The sequence below is a fragment of the Apodemus sylvaticus genome, chromosome 6 (genome assembly GCF_947179515.1).
Source record: "Apodemus sylvaticus chromosome 6, mApoSyl1.1, whole genome shotgun sequence".
Taxonomy (NCBI): Eukaryota; Metazoa; Chordata; class Mammalia; order Rodentia; family Muridae; genus Apodemus; species Apodemus sylvaticus.
In genome coordinates, this window is record NC_067477.1 from 120,174,931 (window position 1) to 120,194,858 (window position 19,928).

General features: G+C 42.8%; 1 protein-coding gene across 1 annotated transcript in view; it reads left to right on the plus strand.

The window, feature by feature from the left end:
* LOC127687579 (protein YIPF4) overlaps nt 1-19,928 on the plus strand; it is a 36,908-nt gene that overhangs the window by 384 nt on the left and 16,596 nt on the right. The window contains exon 2 of the mRNA XM_052186355.1: nt 183-289. Within this exon, the coding sequence (XP_052042315.1) occupies nt 244-289 (46 nt within the window). The 5' untranslated portion in view covers nt 183-243. The remainder of the gene's footprint in view (nt 1-182; nt 290-19,928) is intronic.

The window sequence follows — 19,928 nt, forward strand, 5'->3', positions numbered from 1 at the left end:
ACCCGAGCCAATGCCATCGGAGTGATCTTTCTGCCGTCTGTGGCTGAACATGGTACCTTGGGTGTCAGCTCTACGGAGTCTGTTAACTCCGAATGTGAATCTGAAACCATTCCCATTGAATCCATGACCGGAAGCAATGCCATCGGAGTGATCTTTTTGCTGTCTGTGGCTGAACATGGTACCCTGGGTGTCAGCTCTACAGAGTCAGACAGGATCGAGCTGCTGTTGGAGGATTCAGAGGAGATGCTGCAGCTACTGGAATGTTTCCCATTTCTAAAACAACAGCAAGGTGGGTCAAAATCCTGAGACATAGTGTCAGAGATGGAGGGAGAAGACATATAATCTGATTCTGATGAATTCAGGTCTTTAAGTGCTGAGCTGAAAAGCAGAGAGAATAGTTTTTTTCATTGTCTTTGGAATCAGTAGTGAGAAAATTAGGACAAAGAAAGAAAGTGATCATTTCAAGTCTAACATAGTTCTGGTCTAAGGAAGGAGAGGGTGGAAAAGGGGTTGCTTCCTTGGGCATCAGTTATTGTAAAGAATCCCTCCACCAGGAGCAAGGGAGATGAGTCAGTGAAGTGAATGCCATACAAGTAGAGAAGCTGCGCCCTATCCCCAGATCACACACGATAACAGAGTGCATGGTGTCCCAGTGCTGGAGAAGAGGAGACAAGCATGTACCTGGGGCTCACTGTCCCACTGAGACACTTTATTTCAAAGAACAAGATGGATGGTTCCAAAAAATGACATCCAATTTTAAACACACACACACACACACACACACACACGAGCTCCCATTAAACTTGCCGTTAAGCTGGATGACGTCAGTTTTGTTCAGTCCTTAGGATCTGCATGTTAGAAGAGAACTGACACCTGTGGCTTGCCCTCTGACCTCCACATACATGTGGCATACATGTGCACACATGCACATACGAAGAGAAAAGTTAAAAATGAATAAACGTAGTTTTGATTAAAAAAAACTTCACCGTTTTGGGGGTTAGATCGTTCAGTTCTTAAGAGCAGTGACTTCTCTTCCAGAAGATGCAAGTTTGATTCTCAGCACCCACATGGTGGTTCACAAACATCAGTATCTCTAGTACAAAGAGATCATATACCCCATTCTGCATCTGAGGGCACCAGGCATGCATGTGGGGCACAGATAGTCATACATGCAAAACAGGCATACATGTAAAATATAAATAAATCTCAAAAAATGGTTCTTTCTGACTCAAATCCCCCCTTTACTCTTTTTCCTTCCTTTTATTTTAAATATTTCTCTACCCCCTACCCAGAAACTCTGTTTTCTGACCTTGCATTTTCCAGATGTTGAAAGATATTTTTAAAGCTTCTATCGATTGAGCATAATATACAGTCCTGGGTTTGGTCCTTAGGACGACAACGACGTCCTGGAATACTGAACACAGCAGGTTAGGTCAGTGGAACTGAAGTGATATCAAAGTATCAGTAAGTTAACTAATAAGAATAGAAAATTGATTTAGGAATGAGACAATTACTCTCATAGTAAATGATGTAAAAGTATCAGGTATTTTATACTTCTAGCACTTACAATTAAGGCTATGTCTTAGTTAGGGGTTCTACTGTTGTGATGAAACTGCATGACTAGAAAATTCTTGCAGGTAAAGGGTTAGTTTCACCGACCAACTTTCAAGTCATACTCCATTGTGGAGGGAAGTCAGGGTAGGAACTCAGGGCAGGATCCGTGAGGCAGGAGCTGATGCAGAGGCTCTGCTTACTGCCTTGTTTTCATGGTTTTCTCACCCTGACTACTTATATCACCTATGACCACCAGCCTGGAGTGGCACCACCCACAGTGAGCTGGACTTTCCCACAATCATTGATCATCAATTAAGGAAATGCACCACAGGCTTGCCCACAGGGCAATCTGGAAGGAGCAGTTGAGGCTTCCTCTTCTAAAATGAGGCTAGCTTGTATCAAGTTGATGTGAAACAATCTTAGGACAGTCTGAAGACAGACTCTACTTACCATGCCAGATCACTTGCTGTGGCATACTTCTTGGATTCTTCCAATTCCAAAGCTGGTAATAGGAGTAAAGAAACTACTTAGCATAGTAATTACTGATACAATGTAAAAGAATCCCTTTCATTCAATAATCATGAGGGCAAAGATAGAGTCATGCCTGCCATGAAGCTAATTAGTGGCACGGCACAGCTACCAAGTTTTTTTTTTGTTTTTGTTTTTGTTTTGTTTTTTTGTTTTTTTTCGAGACAGGGTTTCTCTGTATAGCCCTGGCTGTCCTGGAACTCACTCTGTAGACCAGGCTGGCCTCGAACTCAGAAATCCGCCTGCCTCTGCCTCCCAAGTGCTGGGATTAAAGGCGTGCGCCACCACTGCCCGGCAGCTACCAAGTTTTAAATGTCCATATTCTCTGCTTTCTTCATCATGGACCAGAAGTGCCTCCACTAGAAGCATGGGAATGGGAACATAACAGTGGGAGACACAGAGAGCCTGATACATCTCTTCCTTTAAAGATGTTTACCCAGAATACATAGTAGAGGAATAAAGGCAACAAACTCTTAGTAGTTATTCTTTGTCCAGTCTCCTGTCCCATTGAGTTTCTTTCCAGGACTTTGGGTTTCCATGAAAATATATGGGACATGGGAAAGGGACCATGCACGAGTTATGGGGCTGTTGTATGCATGACTTTGCAAGTGAAGATGTTAGAAAGATGGCTTTACTCTAGTCACACCCTCTTTTTCAACTTTCTTCCATATGCTGTCAACGATCAGTGTCTTAAAGCAGAAACACAGCAGCTTGAGCTAACAATAAGGGATAGAGTAATTCTGACCTATGAGTTTCCTGATATCTTCAAGAATCTGTTGCTTTGAAGCCTAGAGAAACACACACACACAAAAAAAAAGAAACAAGAAAGTTAGGTTTATGTTATAGATTGGAGATTTTATTGACAATACATCTCATCTTCCCTGTGGGACATGTTTTATATCAGGTATCAACTCAGTTGTCTTCTGTAATCATATCATTAGATATTAATTTATTTATTGTGAATGATTTATTAAATATTATAAGGAAGCCCCAAGATGGCTCTGTAGGCAAAGGTGCTACACACCATGCCCAAAGACCTGGGTTGTCTGGAGCTCTTGTAGTAAAAGGAGAGAAGCAGTTTTCACCAGTCCTCTCACTTCCCTCCATGTGCATGCCATGGCATTTGTGCATGCATGCACACATGCATACATGTTATTCAGTGTCTTCAAAAATTAAATTCTAGATTATTATGTGGCATACTGAGACTAAAGATAAATATGCCCCCTTTACTCTAGAGCCAAGCATTAGTAAGGAAAACAGCCACCTAAACAGATAAGATACTATGTGGGAGCCAGCAAAATGGCTCAGTGGGTACAGGTACCTGGTGCCAAGCCTTGGCAACCTACATCTAACTCCTATGACCTTCAAGGTAGATGGAAAGATCTGACTCTTGCTGGTTGTCTTCTACTTCTCTATGCCTGATGACACGCATGCGCACGCGCACTGAACCAAGTTCATTTCCATATGACAATATGACAGTTTAACTGAGGAGAGCTCCACATAGCAGCAAGAAAACAATGCCACCACTGTGATGACAAATGTCAACTTGACAAAATCTCGAATCATCTGGAGATGAGCCTCTGAGCATGTCTGTAGGGAAGTGTCTGGATAACCATCATGAGGCACCTCTGGGTGGCGCCAAGCTATGACTGGGATCCTAGACTGTGTCCCTAGGGAAAGAGAAGAGCAGCTTGAACTTGTTCCTTCTCTCTGCTTCTTTACTGTGGATGTCACCTGAATCGCTACCCTGAGCCCCTAGGCTGTGGCTTCTTCCCCTGCCATGGTGGATGGAGGGACCATAATTCTGAATGACTGTGAGCTGAAATGATCCCTTCCTTCTAATGAAGTCACTTTTGTGAGGATGCTCTGTCACAGCAACAGAAAAGAAACTGGGATGACAGCAAATAATAACAAGAAAAGGTAGATGCTTTCTCAATACAAGATTCAGAGATGGACTCTCAGTGTATTAAGAATTCAGGTGTGAAGGGGCTGGAGAGATGGTTCAGCAGTTAAAGGCACAGCCTGGCTGCTTTTGCAGAGGACCTAGGTTTGGTTCCCAGCACCCATATGGTGGCTTATAACTGTATCTCCAGTTTCAGAGGACCTGATGCTCTTTTATGAACCATGGAAGCACCAGACATCATGTGGTGCATGCACACATGCAGGCAAAAAGCTCATACATATAAAATAAAAATAAACCTTAACTAAAAAGGATTTAGCAGTGATGGTGCGTGCCTTTAACCCCAGTACTTGGGAGGCAGAAGCATGTGGAACCCTGTGTTTAAGGCCACCCTGGTCTACAAAATGAGTTCCAGGACAGCCAGAGCTACACAGAGAAAACCTGTATGAAATAAACAAATACCAGCACTCTGGGAGGCAGAGGCAGGCAGATTTCTGAGTTCGAGGCCAACCTGGTCTACAGAGTGAGTTCCAGGACAGCCAGGGCTACACAGAGAAACCCTGTCTCGAAAAAGCCAAAAGAACAAACAAACAAACAAAAAAAACCCCAAATAAATAAAGAATTCAAATGTGAAAAAATAACGTGAATTTTAAAGAATTCAAATGTGAAAAACTACAACAGACAGAATATAAAAGAAAAAAATCTATCACATTAGACAATGAACTAATTTAAAAAATTGAAAACCATAATTGCTAAAAAAATGGATCTTAAATTTCTTGTCATACACATGAAAAAATCTGAAGTGAAAAATGTGTTAACTAGCTTGATTTAATTATTACACAATGGTTAAAGCAAACTGTTACGCTCCATAAGTATATATGAGTATTTGTTAACAACATTTCTTTCCGTGTGTTAGTATTCACGTGTAGGTGTGCACACCACTAGCATGCGTGGTGCTCTCTGAATCCAGGAGAGGGTGTTAGATCCCCTGGAACTAGGTGTACAGATGGTCGTACCCACCATGTGGATGCTGGGAATTGAACCTGGGTCCTCTGCAAGAGCAGCAAGTACTCTTAACCACTAAGCCATAACATTTTCAATCCAGCTAAGCCATCCCCTGACATGCTCACTTAGAAGCTCCAAATGACAAGTTTACCATTTCCTTCTAGCCCTTGGGAAATGCTAGGAAACTGGCCTCCACACTGAAAAGTATAAAAACTAAAGGGATGCCCCCAGAGACTGTTAACTGCATGCTGATTGTGTGCGTCAGTTTCTATTTCTTACTTCTAATTCTCAAAGCCCATGGAGGTATGCTGCCCACGGTTAGGGTGGGTTTTCCCACCTCAGTGAGTCCAGTCTAGAAACTCCCTCATGCATGTTTATCTCTGGGAAGACTGTAGATAGTACTGTGTTCACATCATGAGAGGTCCTGAAATACCTGCAGATGATAAATTTCAATGTGTCTGGATTGATAGTTCCATCATTAAATGTAAATGGAATACTTTGGTTAAACTCTTTCTCTTCAAAACCACCATAAGGCCAGAGTGTGGTGGTGCATGCCTGTAAACGCTCCACTCTTGAGACTGACACGAAAGGATTATCATGAGTTCAAAGCCAGCTTACTGGAGTTCTGGGTTACTAAATGAAGGCACATCTCAAAAGTCTCTTCTATTCAATCTAGAAATTCCATATAATGAAAGATCTGAAGAATGGTTTATAGAATGGAGATGTAAAATAGAGCAAAGACACATAGGAGATACAGTAATGAGAGCTCCAGAAGGAAGGGGATAGAGAATGGAGCAAGACATTACTTGTAGATTAATAACACTGAAATATATGGGACCTCTGTACTCTGTGCTCAATTTTCCATTAATGTCAAAACTATACATTTTTATGTTTGTGTGTGCATATCTGACATATCTCCTCATCCCTAAAAACAGCTTTGAAGCAGTCTGTTCTTTAACTTAATAACTAGAAAGTTGTGAGAACCGAGAAACGTTGATATGTCAGTGTTATGACAGCAGAAGCCCAAAAGAATAGCTGAATTAAGTATATTCAAAAATTCAAAGAACGGAAAAGAGTTCCAAAGCCTACCCCAAATAAGAGTTATCATATCCAAGTGAGCAGAAAGCGAAGAAATGGTGTATTATTAGAAATACTGGGCACAAGAAAACAGAATAACATTCTTTAATGTGCTAATATAAAACGACTGCCTATATAGATTTAGACACTGGAACTACATCAAATGAAAATTTTTATCAAACATAGTCACAGGACACCTAATTTGGGCTGCCCAGAACTTAAAGTATGACAATAATTATAAATATTTGGGATTTATTCAAGGAATGGATGGATGTTTGCTATGACAGAGACACTTGCACACCAGCATTTACTGCAGCACTATTCATATGTACATTATAGAACCAACCTAAGTCACAACTGTGGAAGAATGGATTGTAAATATGTGTGCATACACAATGGATTCTTTCTGTCATAAAGAAGAACAAAGTTACATAGTTTTCAGAGAAAGGGACTCAACTGGAGCTCATATTAAGCATAATAAGCCACCTCGAAAGACCAACATCAAGTGATTATTCTCATTTGTAATTCCTAGATTTTATGTAGCTGTATAAAATTACACATGTAAACACGCCATTAAAGTAGAAACAAAATTACCTTAAAGAATAAATGAAACTAATGGGGAGACTGGAGGAGCAAAGTGGGGACAATTGGGGAGGGGTTGTGCTCAATGTACAGTGTACAGCATCTGAAGATATTCTCCCGTAACCAGTACCATATGCAGTAGATATACACAGTAAAACTAAAACAATGCATGATCGTTTAAACATAACCCAATGATCAACACATTGTACCATAATAACAAAGCAGAGAACTGTCATGGCCATATTAATAGTGCAGGGGAAAAAATCTATTCATGTTTTGTTTTGTTTCATTTTGTTTTTGAAGACACTCAACAAATCAGAAATAGCAGGCAACTTCCTTCAACATGCCTTGGGTCCAAATTTATCCCCCAACTTGATATGTTATAATCCTAACTACAAATAGTGTTAGTAGGTGGGATTATTGGAAGATAGCTATGGCATGAGATGCATATCTGCAAGACATTGTAGAAAGCAAGTAGTAAATAAGATGTTCTTTGTTCATGATTGGAGGGTTTGATGCTAACATGGCAACATTATCAAAGCAACTATAGATTCTGTAGAGATTCTGTATAATCCCTATCCAAATCCCAATGGACTTTTTTGCAGAAATGAGACCCCTGTCCTAAAAATTTAAAGGAATCACAAAGGTTTCCCAGGAGCCAAAAAATTATCTTGAAAAAGCATAGTTAAATGACTCAGTTTCTGTTTTTAAAACTGTGTACAATGCTACAGTAATCAAAAATAGTCATGGTGGAACTGGTATAAGAACAGACCTTTAGGGTCAATGAAAGCTAACACTGAAAATCAACTGGTTCTCTACACAGATGCTTTGACCATTCAATGCCAAAAAAAAAAAAAAGTTTTAATAAATGGTTCGGGGACACTGGAAGACCACATGTTAATGAGTGAAGTCGGGCCTTACTTCATATCATATTTAAAAACAAATTTGAGATAGAGTAAAAACATAAATCTGAGAACTAAAATTATGAAATTCTACAAACTAAGAAGGAGAAAGAGGAAGAGAAGGAGGAAATGGAGGAAGAGGAAGAGAAGGAGGAAGAGGAGGAGGAGAAAGAGTAGAGGAGGAGGAGGTCATGGGGAGATGGTTCAGCAGCACATACTGCTCTTGCAGAGGACCTGGGTTCAGTTCTTAGCATCCATGTCAGATGGTTCTCAATAGCCTGGAATTCTAGCTCCAGGGGAATTCTAGCTCTGACTTCTGCTGGCATCCGTATTTCAATTCTTCCACACAATCACCCAAACACACAATTTTAAAAATGAGCTTAGAGAAGAGAAAGAATTGTAATGTTTAATATGTTGACTTAGCTAGGCTATGGAACCCAGTGGCTTGGTCATATATTAGCCTAGAACATTTCTTTGACAGTAATTCTTACATATGACTAACATTTAGAATCAGTACACTTTAAAGCATATTGCTTTCCATACCGCGAGTGGGCATCACCCAATCAGCTGAAGGCTTTAATAGCAGATATCAGAACTCCTGAAGAGAAAAGACTTCTTCCACAGGAATAAAGCAAAAAAGGTGTACCCATTTCTCTAGCCTGCCCTTTGCTGCATGTTTTGGACTCAGGACAATAACACTAACTTTTACCTGAGTTTGTCTATGAATTTCAGAAGAGCTGTGAGAGCCAATTTCTTGGCCTCAGTTTCTTTTCATGTGTGTGTGTCAGAGGAGAGGAAACTCAGACAGGAAGCATGACCTACTAACATTCATCATGTGCACCATGTCTGCAAACAATTCCTCTTCTGTTGAAAATAAAAATTCCCACCCACCCACAAAGTTGTCACTTGTAATTAATGTCCCAAAACCTTCATTGTCTTGTCCTATGAGTATAAATCTTTCTTTACAAAATGGACTCCATCGGCCTTCTGCCTACCATCTGATGGACAATATCCATGTCTCAACTCTTATCACATTCTTTCCCCCAAAAGTTCTATGTATGTCAGTCTGACTGTCTCCCCTCAGCTCAAGTTCCCAGGCAGCACTTCTCTAATATCTTGTACGGTCTTCCTTTTTGATAATATGATCCTAAAGTTACTACTACTATTACCACCTCCTCCTCTTGACCTCTCCCTCCTTCTTCTCCTCTTCTTCCTTTTTCCTTCTTTCCTATTCCTTGTTCTACCTCCTCTTCCTCTTCTTTCTGTTCTTCCCTCTTGCTCTTCTTTTCTTGGCTTTTTGAGAGAGTAGTCCTTGCTCTCCTGGAACTCACTATGTGGACTAGGATGACTTTGAACTCAGAGAGTTCCTCCTGCCTCTGCCTCCAAAGTACTGACATCAAAGGTGTGGACCACCATGCCCGGCCTAAAGCTTCTTGAACTGAATTAAGGTAAAGACATCTATGGGCATTGCGTCAACTCCCCCCTACCCTCTGCTCATTCCCTCAGATGGCTCAGAGGCTCAGCATTTCTAAAAACCTATAGGGGTTCAGCACAGAGAGAAGTGGGTTTTGAGAGAGAGTGGCTATCACATACCTTTTTCTTGGCTGCCGCCTTTGTCTGGCTCCTATACCTAGAAAATAACACACAGACACCACCAACCAGGAAACTAAATAAACTAAGCCTGAAATGGCCCAGCAGTGGGATATCCATCCCCCAACTTGGATCCATTACTTAAGCACAACTTAACTAAACTAAACTAAACTAAAAACTAAAGAGTCTCTGTCTCCAGAATGTCACCATAATGACATCATAATAGGTACTTCAAGGTAAGGCCAGTCATTGTATATTTCAGCCACTGGCCTTCCCTGGAGCCACCCCTAGCTCTCAGATCCCTTATATCCCAAATCTCAAGGAAGAATCCATCTATGAATCTTCCGAGGTACAGCTTGACAAAGTGCCATTATGGAAGAAGTGATGAAGCAAAATTTCAATGTCTTTCAAAATGGCCTGTTCCGATTCACATCTTCTCTGGAGCTGGCCACTATCCTAAGCTTAGATTAGGTCCCGTGCCACATATTTCAACCTTCAGGTTAGAAAGCAGAGGCAAGCAGAATCAGAGAGAGTTAGAACAATTGGAGTGGGAATGCTCATTTGCTATGAGGTGCTCAGTTTTCTAAGTCCACAGGTCTCCATATTCCCTAGTTCCTGTCGACCTAATATGCATCAAATCGAGTAGTGGCCTTAGAGGAACATCTTATCCTACGATATACTCTCTTACTGCCAAGTTTATCTATACTATTTTTTTTTGAGTTACCACAGAAGCTGCAATAATTGTTCAGTAAATCCCTCTTACCTTTTCTCATCTATCATTAACAGTTTTTTTAAAAAATGTATTTTATGTATAATTTCCCTGCATGTATGTTTGTGTACCACATGTATTCCAAAGAGATTGAGAAGACAGCATCAGATCCCCCAAAACTGGAGTTAGGGACAGTTGTGAGAGGCTGTGTGGGTGCTGGAACTCAGCACAAGCCCTTCGCAAGAGCAGCCTGTGCTCTAACCATTGAGCCGTCTCTCCAGCCCCACTCTTCACATCTTATATGACTTCAGTACACTTGTCAAGACCATGAGATTAAAATGGGCGGTGGAGGATCCAGAATCAAAGGGCATCCTTGGCTTCATTGCAAATTCAAAGCCAGCTTGAGCTCCATAAACCCTATCTCAAGAAAATGCAAACATTGGTACATTAATTCCTACCTTCATTTGCATCTCATATTCTCCCACCAGTGTCAGGATCCATCCTAGAGCACCATGTTGCTGGAGACCGAACCCAGAGCCCTCTGAGTTCTAACCAAGAGTCCTATCACTGCACCAATAGAGAAAAGAAATCCCTACATTTGAGGCTCTGTGATGTTCTCTTTATGTTTAGACTGAGAGTCTATGTTTGGGGAGGGGTAGGAATGGAGACTACACAGCTGTGGCCCATCCTTCTAATTCCAGCACATCAAGAGGGACAACGCTATCAACTTGTAACACTAGTGTCAAGCCATTTGCAGAGTGTGAATGCTGCATGCCTCTTCCTGATGTTACTATTTTCCTTTGTTCATAACTTTGCTTCCAGAAGAGTCCTATAAATCTAACTCCTATTGGAAATCTGGGGTTAGCATGATTAAGCCCCATCTCCTGGAAGAATAATAAAACATATACTACTTGAAATTCTTGAGGAAGAGAGATTTGCCACCCCTCTCAGCACTTTCTATTTGTTCTTTTACATTTATTGGTAAGGGTGCATGTGTATTCCTTTTGCACTTGGTGCTATGGCTGAATACTATCCTTCGTTTTCTTGATCAGTTTTTACAGCTTTATCTTCAGGAAGCTCTTCTTACGGGCTTGCTTCTAATAGACCTCATCACTGTAGGTATACATTTTTTGCAGCCCATTTTAATAAACGTTCAACCTCAACTCTTTCTGACCACCCACCAGAGGGAGTGGAAGAGAAAAGTCATTAGGAGATGGGGGACTTGTGCCTATTTATCAATAGTTCTTTGTGGTTGAGCTCACACTTCTTTGTCAGCAGTTCAGTCCCATAGCAAACACCGGATACTAACCAGCAGCTGCAGTCCAGTCCTCTCAGCAGGCAGACACCACATATGGACCAGGAGCTATAGTTCAATCCTGAAGAAAGTTCAAGGTTCACCAACCAGCCTGAGGCAAGGCTGCAGAAGCAGCAAGAAGTCACAGGAACTTCAAGAGAAGTTCTTTGGTGAGTTTCTCCCTATGGCAGCATTCCCACAAGCTGGGCTCAACAATGCTACGTATACTGGATGGTTTTGTTTGTCAACCTGACACAGCAGTTATCACAGAGAAAGGAGCTTCAGTTGGGGAAGTGCCTCCATGAGATCCAGCTGTGGGCATTTTTTCAATTAGTGATCATAGGGGGAGGGCCCCTTGTGGGTAGTGCCATCCCTGGGCTGGTAGACCTGGGTTCTATAAGAAAGCAGGCTGAGCAAGCCAGGGGAAGCAAGCCAGTAAGAAACATCCCTCCACGGCTTCTGCATTCTGACCTGCTTGATTGAGTTCCAGTCCTGATTTGCTTTGGTGATGAACAACAGTGTGGAAGTGTAAGCTGAATAAACCCTTTCCACCCCAGCTTGCTTCTTGTTCATGACGCTTGTGCAGGAATAGAAACCCTGACTAAGACAAATTGGTACCAGCATAGTGGGGTATTCCTGTGACAACCTGACCATGTTTTGGGGAGGGCTGTGGAAGGACTTTGGAACTTTGGGCTAGAGATTCATTTGGTGTTAAGAGCTATGTGGGGTGAGCAGTGGTGGCCCACACCTGTAATCCAAGCACTTGGGAGGCAGAGGCAGGCAGATTTCTGAGTTCAAGGCCAGCCTGGTCTACCAAATGAGTTCCAGGACAGCCAGGGCTACATAGAGAAACCCTGTCTTGAAAAACCAAGAGAGAGAGAGAGAGAGAGAGGGAGAGGGAGAGAAAGAGAGAGAGAGAGAGAGAGAGAGAGAGAGAGAGAGAGAGAGAGAGAGAGAGAGAGAGAGCTGCATCACTGAGGTGAAATCTTCTGGGAAGTGTTTTCTGAAAGCACAGAGGCTGTGTTCCAGGGATATCCAAGGTTGTACCTTGTGCTGTGACTGGACTTGGTACTGTGTAAGAGTCACCTAGGTGGTACTGGCTTTGAAGGCATGAAGGGGTCATGAAGAGCAGCTGAGGCTCAGCACTGTGAGAGGCCATGGAAGGCAATTGGTGAAGGTGTAGCCTCAATTACAATTGATGGCCCAGAATTGAAGGGGTCATTTGAATGAGTTGAGGCTTCGCACCATAAAGAGAGTCTATGAGAGGCGGAAGACAGCAGTGTTTTGGAGATGCCAGTACCATGAGATGAACACCAAGAACAGCAGCAGCAGTGGAGTACAGGCAGCTGGAGCCCAGCAGACAAGCTGTGTGCTACAAAGGGCAGAACGGGAGAAGTGATCCAAGCCCTTGGAGGAGCCCAGAAAATCGTGAGTTGGATCCCAGACATTGGACTGTTGGTGTTTGATTTTTGCTTTTGATTGTGACTGTGTCCTGATATTTTTCCCTCTTGAAGGAAGAAAGTATTTTAGAGGAGTCCACAGTTAAGAGACTTTGAATTTTTAGAAGACTTTGAATTTTAAAAGATATTGGATGTTTTAAAGGGATTGAACTTTTTTTTGTTTTTGTTTTTGTTTTTTCGAGACAGGGTTTCTCTGTGTAGCTGTCCCGGAACTTATTCTGTAGACCAGGCTGGCCTCGAACCCAGAAATCTGCCTGCCTCTGCCTCCCCAGTGCTGGGATTAAAGGCGTGTGCCACCACCACCCGGTGGGATTAAACTTTTAATATATAAAGACTGTGAGACTTTTAAAGTTATTTAGATCTTGGGGATGAATAAGAAAGTAAGGGTTGAGGCTTAATAGTGATGTGTTTGTGTGTCAAGTTGAATAGGGGTCAATTGTACTGGCTGGTTTTGTGTGTCAACCTGACACAGGCTGGAGTTATCACAGAGAAAGGAACTTCAGTTGGGGAAGTACCTCCATGAAATCCAGCTATGGTCATTTTCTCAATTAGTGATCAGGGGGGAGGGCCCATTGTGGTGCCATCCCTGGGCTGGTACTGGATTCTACAAGAGAGCAAGCTGAGCAAGCCATGGGAAGCAATCCAGTAAGTAACATCCCTCCATGGCCTCTGCATCAGCTCCTGCCTCCAATTTCCTGCTGTATGTCAGTTCCAGTCCTGAGTTCCCTTGGTGATGAGCAGCAACAGGGAAGTATAAACTGAATAAACCCTTTGCTCCCCAACTCGCTTCTTGATCATGTTTTGTGGATGGATACAAAACTTGACTAAGACAATCTCTCTTCCCTAATTTCTCGCTTCTGTGGGGCTTAATATCTATATATTTAAGAAATGTAAACAATTAACTATTATACTACCTACTATTAAAAACAGTTAATTCACAATTGAAAAATCTATCCTTTGATATTTTGCTGGCTGAAGACAGGCAACTTTATTGTTTTTTTTTTTCTCACTGCTTCCTCCTAGCATTCAGGGAACCTGTGTGTCTGCACAGCAGGAGTTCCCAGCCTCTCTAAGCTGAGGCTCTCCCAGGAAGGGGCTATGTTCCTTTGTTTTAGTTTCCACACACTGGAGGCACATGACTCAGCTCAGCTTGCTGAGAAACCAATTCTCCCTTCCTCCTAGACTTATATAACTTGCACGTATATGGCATCCAAGAATTCCTAAATTGATAGTGGATTCTCACTTTCTACGGTAGTGTGTAGCTTCTACTATGAAGCTTTAAGCTCAAGGTGGACCACTCCACCAGCCATGTGAGATCTCGGTGGAGTGTCCATTGGTCAGTCCATTGGTCACTTCCCTTACTGGGCCTGGGGTAACAGGCAGGACATTAAAAATGTAACTAATCTGAGGGGAGATTTAGGGAGGTGATCGAGGAGAAGATAACCAGGCAACTAAGCTAAGGGCAGATTTAGTGGTATTGAGCTGGGAGTGAAGACAAGGACACGCTTGCCGCAGGAGGCTTAGAAGTGCTGGCCATTGAGCTAAAACCCATATTAAAAATAAGCTAGTGTGTGTGTGTGTGTGTGTGTGTGTGTGTGTGTGTGTGTGTGTTTCATCCATGGATCCAAGGGAACCAGGTCTGTGGCTAGTAGAGCAGTCAGCCCGGAGCTTAAACTGGGGTAGTAGAAACTACACACTACAGCACACAACTTGAATACCAGCCTTTAGGAGGCAAAGGCCTGTGATCTCAGGCCAGCTTAGTCTAAATAACAACTTACAGGCTGGCCAGTGATACATATATTCTGCCTTTAAAAAAAAATACTACTTGAATTTGTCTTGAAATATCATGCTTTCTCCATCTGTAGTGATTGAGAGTTTAGCTAGGTATAGTAGTCTAGCTTGGCACCTGTGGTTTTTTTTAGAGGTTACTCTTCTAGCTTATAGAGTCTCTATTGAGAAGTCAGGTATAATTCTGATAGGTCTACCTTTGTATGTTACCTGATCTTTTCCCTTTGCTGCTTTTAATATTCTTTCTTCTGTAGATTTTGTGTTTTGATTGTTATGTGGTGGGTCTTTTCTGATCCAGTCTAATTGGTGTTCTATAAGCTTCTTGTATGTTTATAGGCATCTCTTTCTTTAGATTGGGAAAGTTTTCTTCTATGATTTTGTTGAGAATATTTTCTGGGCCTTGGAGCTGGGACTCTTCACCTTCTTCTATTCCTATTACTCTTAGGTTGGGTCTTTTTCTGGTATCCCAGATTTCCTGGATATTTTGTGTCAGGATTTTTTTAGATTTAACATTTTCTTTGATTGATGTATCAATTTCTTCTATTGTATCTTTAATGACTGAGATTCTATCTTCCAGCTTCTGTGTTCTGTTGGTGATACTTACATCTATTGTTCACACGTGCTGGCAAGGGCATGGAGCAAGGGGAACACTTCTTCATTGCTGATGGGAGTGAAAACTTGTACAACCACTTTGGAAATCAATTTGGCAGTTTCTCAGAAAACTAGGAATAGTTCTACCTCAAGACCTAGCTGTACCACTTTTGGGCATATATCCAAACAATGTTCTCCTATCCCAAAGGACACTTGCTCAACTATGTTCATAGCAGTTTTATTTATAATATCCAGACAACCTAGATGCTCCTCAACTGAAGAAAGAATGGAATAATATTCAGCTATTAAAAACAAAGACGTCATCAATTTTGCAGGCAAATGGATGGAACTTGATAATATCATCCTGAGTGAGGTAACCTAGTCCCAAAAGGACATGCATGGTATGTACTCACAAGTGGGTATGGGATGTTTGTTTTGTTTTGTTTTGTTTTGTTTTTTTGAGACAGGGTTTCTCTGTATAGTCCTGGCTGGTGGGTATGGGATCTTTGGTTGGTGGTTCAGACTCTGAGAATCCCAAGGGATATGGAACCTGACAAGACCACCTCCTATAGCCAAGCAGGAACTTCAAAGGAGGGATAGAAACAAACACCAACCCACCCACAAAACTTTCAACCCAAAATTTATGCTATCTACAATAAATTCAGGCACAGGGGAAGGAGCAGAGACTGAGGGAATGGCCAACCAATAACCCACCTAACTGAGACCCATCCCAAACACCAATCCCTGACATTATTAATGATATTCTGTTACGCTTGCAGTCAGAGCTTGTTTTCCTCTGAGAGGCTCAACTGATCAGCTGACTCAGACAGATACAGACACCCACTGCCAAACAGTGACTGGGACTTGGAGATTCTGGTAGAAGAATACAAGGAAGGATTTCAGGCCCTGAGGGGGATAGGAATTGCACAGGAAGACCAACAGAGTCAACTAACCTGGACCCTCGGGATTCTCAGATTCTGAACCACCAACCAAAGAATATACTTGGGTTGGACCTAGGCCTCCCCGCACATATGTAGTAGATGGGCAGCTTGGCCTTCATGTGGGTCCTGAGCACTGGAACGGAAGTTATCCCAAAAGCTGTTGCCTGTGCATGGTATATGTTCTTCTAGCTGGGCTACTTTGTCTGGCCCCAGAGGAAGAAGAAGTGCCTTGCCTCCCAGAGACTTGATATGCCTGGGTGGGTAGAAACCCAGGGGAGGTCCCCACCTACTGAGGAGAAGGGGAGGGGAACAGGAGGGAAGGATTATGGTAGGAAGTGACTGGGTAGGGGCAGTGAGCAGGATGTAAAGTGATAAGTAAATAGTAAAATTAAATTAAAAAAATAATAATTATAGGCGGTGGTGCACGCCTATAATCCCAGCACTCTGGGAGGCAGAGACAGGTGGATTTCTGAGTTCGAGGCCAGCCTGATCTACAGAGTGAGTTCCAGGACAACCAGGGCTACATAGAGAAACCCTGTCTCAAAAAAACAAACAAACAAACAAACAAACAAAAAACTGAGTTTGATGTGGCATGTCTATAATTCCAGAGCCAGGGAGGTAGAAATGGGAGGAATTCCTGGAGGTTGTTAGACAGATAGTTGTTAAGGCCTTGGTAAATATTAAGACCTAGATAGAATGTTAAGGCCTAGGTAAAATGTTAAGGCTTAGGTGACAGTTACTGGTTATCCTGCAATTATAAGGAAACTTTCAGCCGGGCGGTGGTGTTGCACGCCTGTAATCCCAGCACTCTGGGAGGCAGAGGCAGGTGGATTTCTGAGTTCAAGTGTGTTCCAGGACAGCCAGGGATATACAGAGAAACCATGTCTCAAAAAAAAAAAAAAAAGAAATCCAAAAAAAATAAAAAAGACGAAAAACAAACAAACAAAAAAAGATCCACAGGCTTCTGCCTCCCTCCCAGTGCTGGGACTAAGGGACTAAAGGCGTGTGTCACCACATTTGACTGTCTTTCACATTTGTACCCCTCTCTCAGCTTACTCCTCCTGGGAGACCTCACCATACTCAAACATGTAATTGTCTGTCTGTGGCATTAGTAACTCTTCTGATAAACTCCTTACCTCCAATAGTCATTCTTAGTGTCCCTCTTGAAATCTACATCTGAAACCTTTCATCATGGACTCTGAGCACCATGGACAGACAGACAGACAGACACAGACAGACAGACAGTGTGATAGAGGCTCTGAGGAGAGCTCAGGCCCCAGTGCCAGAGACAGCATGCATGGCAGGGGCTCTAAAGAGAGGACTCAGGCCCACATGGCAGAGATGTGGTTCCTTCCTATAGCTCTCTGAAATGGGAATGCAGTTCCTAGCCTGATTCTGAAACCAGGCTCTCTGATTCCCAAAGGAGGCAGGGTTTGTAGAGTGGGATATGTGCCCACTGTTAAGTTTCAAACCCTGGACAAGCAGCTGAGATGACTAATGTATTAAAGAGGACCTGGCCTCCAGGTTCTCCCAGCATACCTTGGCCCCTAGTTGTTCCAGGCTATGGCTGGCACAGCCCATCCCTTCTCTGAACTTACTGGCCCAAGAACTAGGCTGCCCTTCTCCCAAAGGCTTTTCCCTAGTACAGCCCAGATATTTTGGTTTCCTATTCTCTCTGTCCCCTTCTTGCTCCCTGAACCCCCCTCTCTCTCTCCCTTTCCCTCTCCCTCTTCCTCTCCCCCTCCCTCTCCCTCTCTCTCTCTCTCTGTGTGTGTGTGTGTGTGTGTGTGTGTGTGTTTCTCTGCCCCTCTGCCTATCTCTCTCCCACTCTGCCTCTCTCTGAGGCTCTTTGGCTTCTTTTGTACTTCCGGCCTCCTGCCACTGTATTTGGTTCTCCTCTCTCCCTTCTCCTCTATCTCTTCCCATATGGTTCGGGGTCAGGACCACTCTGGACTCTCCTGGGTGTGTCTGCCCCTGGCCATGGCTCTCCCACACATCTATCTTAACCTTCTTTTCGACCATATCTAGGAGTAGTCATGCTAGTCCTGCTCGTTTCTTTCCTTTTCCTTTTTTCTTTTTTAATTCACCCACAAATACCTCCTGTGATGTAAACTCACTTCCCTGATGAGAAATCCAGGCCCCTAGAGCTCTATGAGCTAGAAACTCACTGGCAGCACTCTCAGTGGGGTAAGGTCGGTGTCTGTGAGAGGGAATGGCCGCTGAAAGTGTGGCCTGAGCAGAAGTATGCTCTGAATTCTACATCACAGTAATGACCAACCATTTTCTGTTGATATCATACCACATCTCTAATTGAGAATTCTACCCAAAGTGCTGGGTGTTTATGAGCTAACGCATAATGGTGTAGTTCAATCTGTACATTCCTAAACTTATGTTGTGTGTAATAATTAAAAATCAATCTATGATAATGCCAGCTACGCTCCAGTAATACCGTCTCCTCTGCCCCATTGGGAGCTGCAAGCCATGGTCTTCCCTGTTTCCCTGAGGTTCGCCTGCCTCCAAACCATTTGTATCTTCCCAGCCATCCGCACCCTGTGGCTAACTGTCATAAATTCCTGTAACCCAGTGAAGTCAAAACTCCAGAGGCTTGTAAATTATCAGTCAGATTTATGACAGTAAATTCTCAACTCACAAAATGCCCACACATTGAACTCAGAGCCAACTGATATTGATAAAACCTGCCCACCTAGATTGATACAAACACAAGCTGCACTCCTCGACTGAACAAATTGCCGTACATTACTCTATTGCTCTTTTATGATATCCTCTTCCTCCAGTTATTTCTGTCCTCCTCTCTGCCCCTTGTTCCCTCTGCTCTTTGCCCCCCCCCCCAGCTGAGATCTGAACCCAGGGCCTTATGGTTGCTAGGCAAGTGCTCTACCACTGAGCTAATCACCCAATCCTGTCCTCTCTCTTGAAACTCTTAGCCCCACCTTCCTTTTTCACTGCCCAATTACAGACTCTAGCCTATTATTTCATCTATTATATGCCATGATTATATGCATATCGACAGCAGTCCACAAACTTATTGTGGTCAACACTTTAGAATCTCTGAAATTCATTACTTCTTCTATTTTCACTCTATGCTGGATACAGTTTTCTATTTGTTTGTTAATATATTTAAGGTTTTTTTTTGTTTTTTTTTTGTTTTGTTTTTTTTTTTTGGTTTTTGGTTGTTTGAGTCAGGGTTTCTCTATGTAACGGTGGCTGTCCTGGAACTCACTCTGTAGACCAGGCTGGCCTCAAACTCAGAGATCTGCCTGCCTCTGCCTCCCAAGTGTTGGGATTAAAGGCATGTGCCACCAATGCCCAGGAAGTTTTTGTTTTTTTGTTTTTGTTTTTGTTTTGTTTTTTAAGAAAAGACAGGGTTTTTCCATGTTGTCTTGGAACACACACACTCTCTCTCTCTCTCTCTCTCTGTGTGTGTGTGTGTGTGTGTGTGGAGAGAGAGAGAGAGAGAGAGAGAGAGAGAGAGAGAGAGCAGGCTGTCCTTGAACTCACAGAGATCTGCCTGCCTCTGCCTCCCTAATAATGGTATTAAAGGTATGTGTCAACACTGTCCGACCTATGCTAGACAGGTTTATATCAACTTGATGTTAAAGTCACTTGAAAGGGGGAGACCTCAGTTACCTCCTGAAAATACCTCCGGGAGGTATAACTGAAATAAACCCTTTCCTCCCCAAGTTGCTTTTGTTCATGGTGTTTCATTGCAGCAACAGAAGCCCCAAAGTACACATATTTAAAGGAAGCATCATATGTGTTCATGGGTCCTGAAAAGGATAGGAGCATCTGACCCCCTGGAGCTGAAGTCCCAGGTGGTTGTGAGCTGCCTGAACTGAGTGCCGAGAACCAAACTTGGATCTCCTGGAAAAGCAGCCAGTGCTCCTAACTGCCAAGCTACCTCTCTTGCCCTAATTTCCACACTCAGTAGCATTTTCTAACACCAAAGAAAGAAACAAGAAATGGGATGAGGGTGTACTCGGTGTACT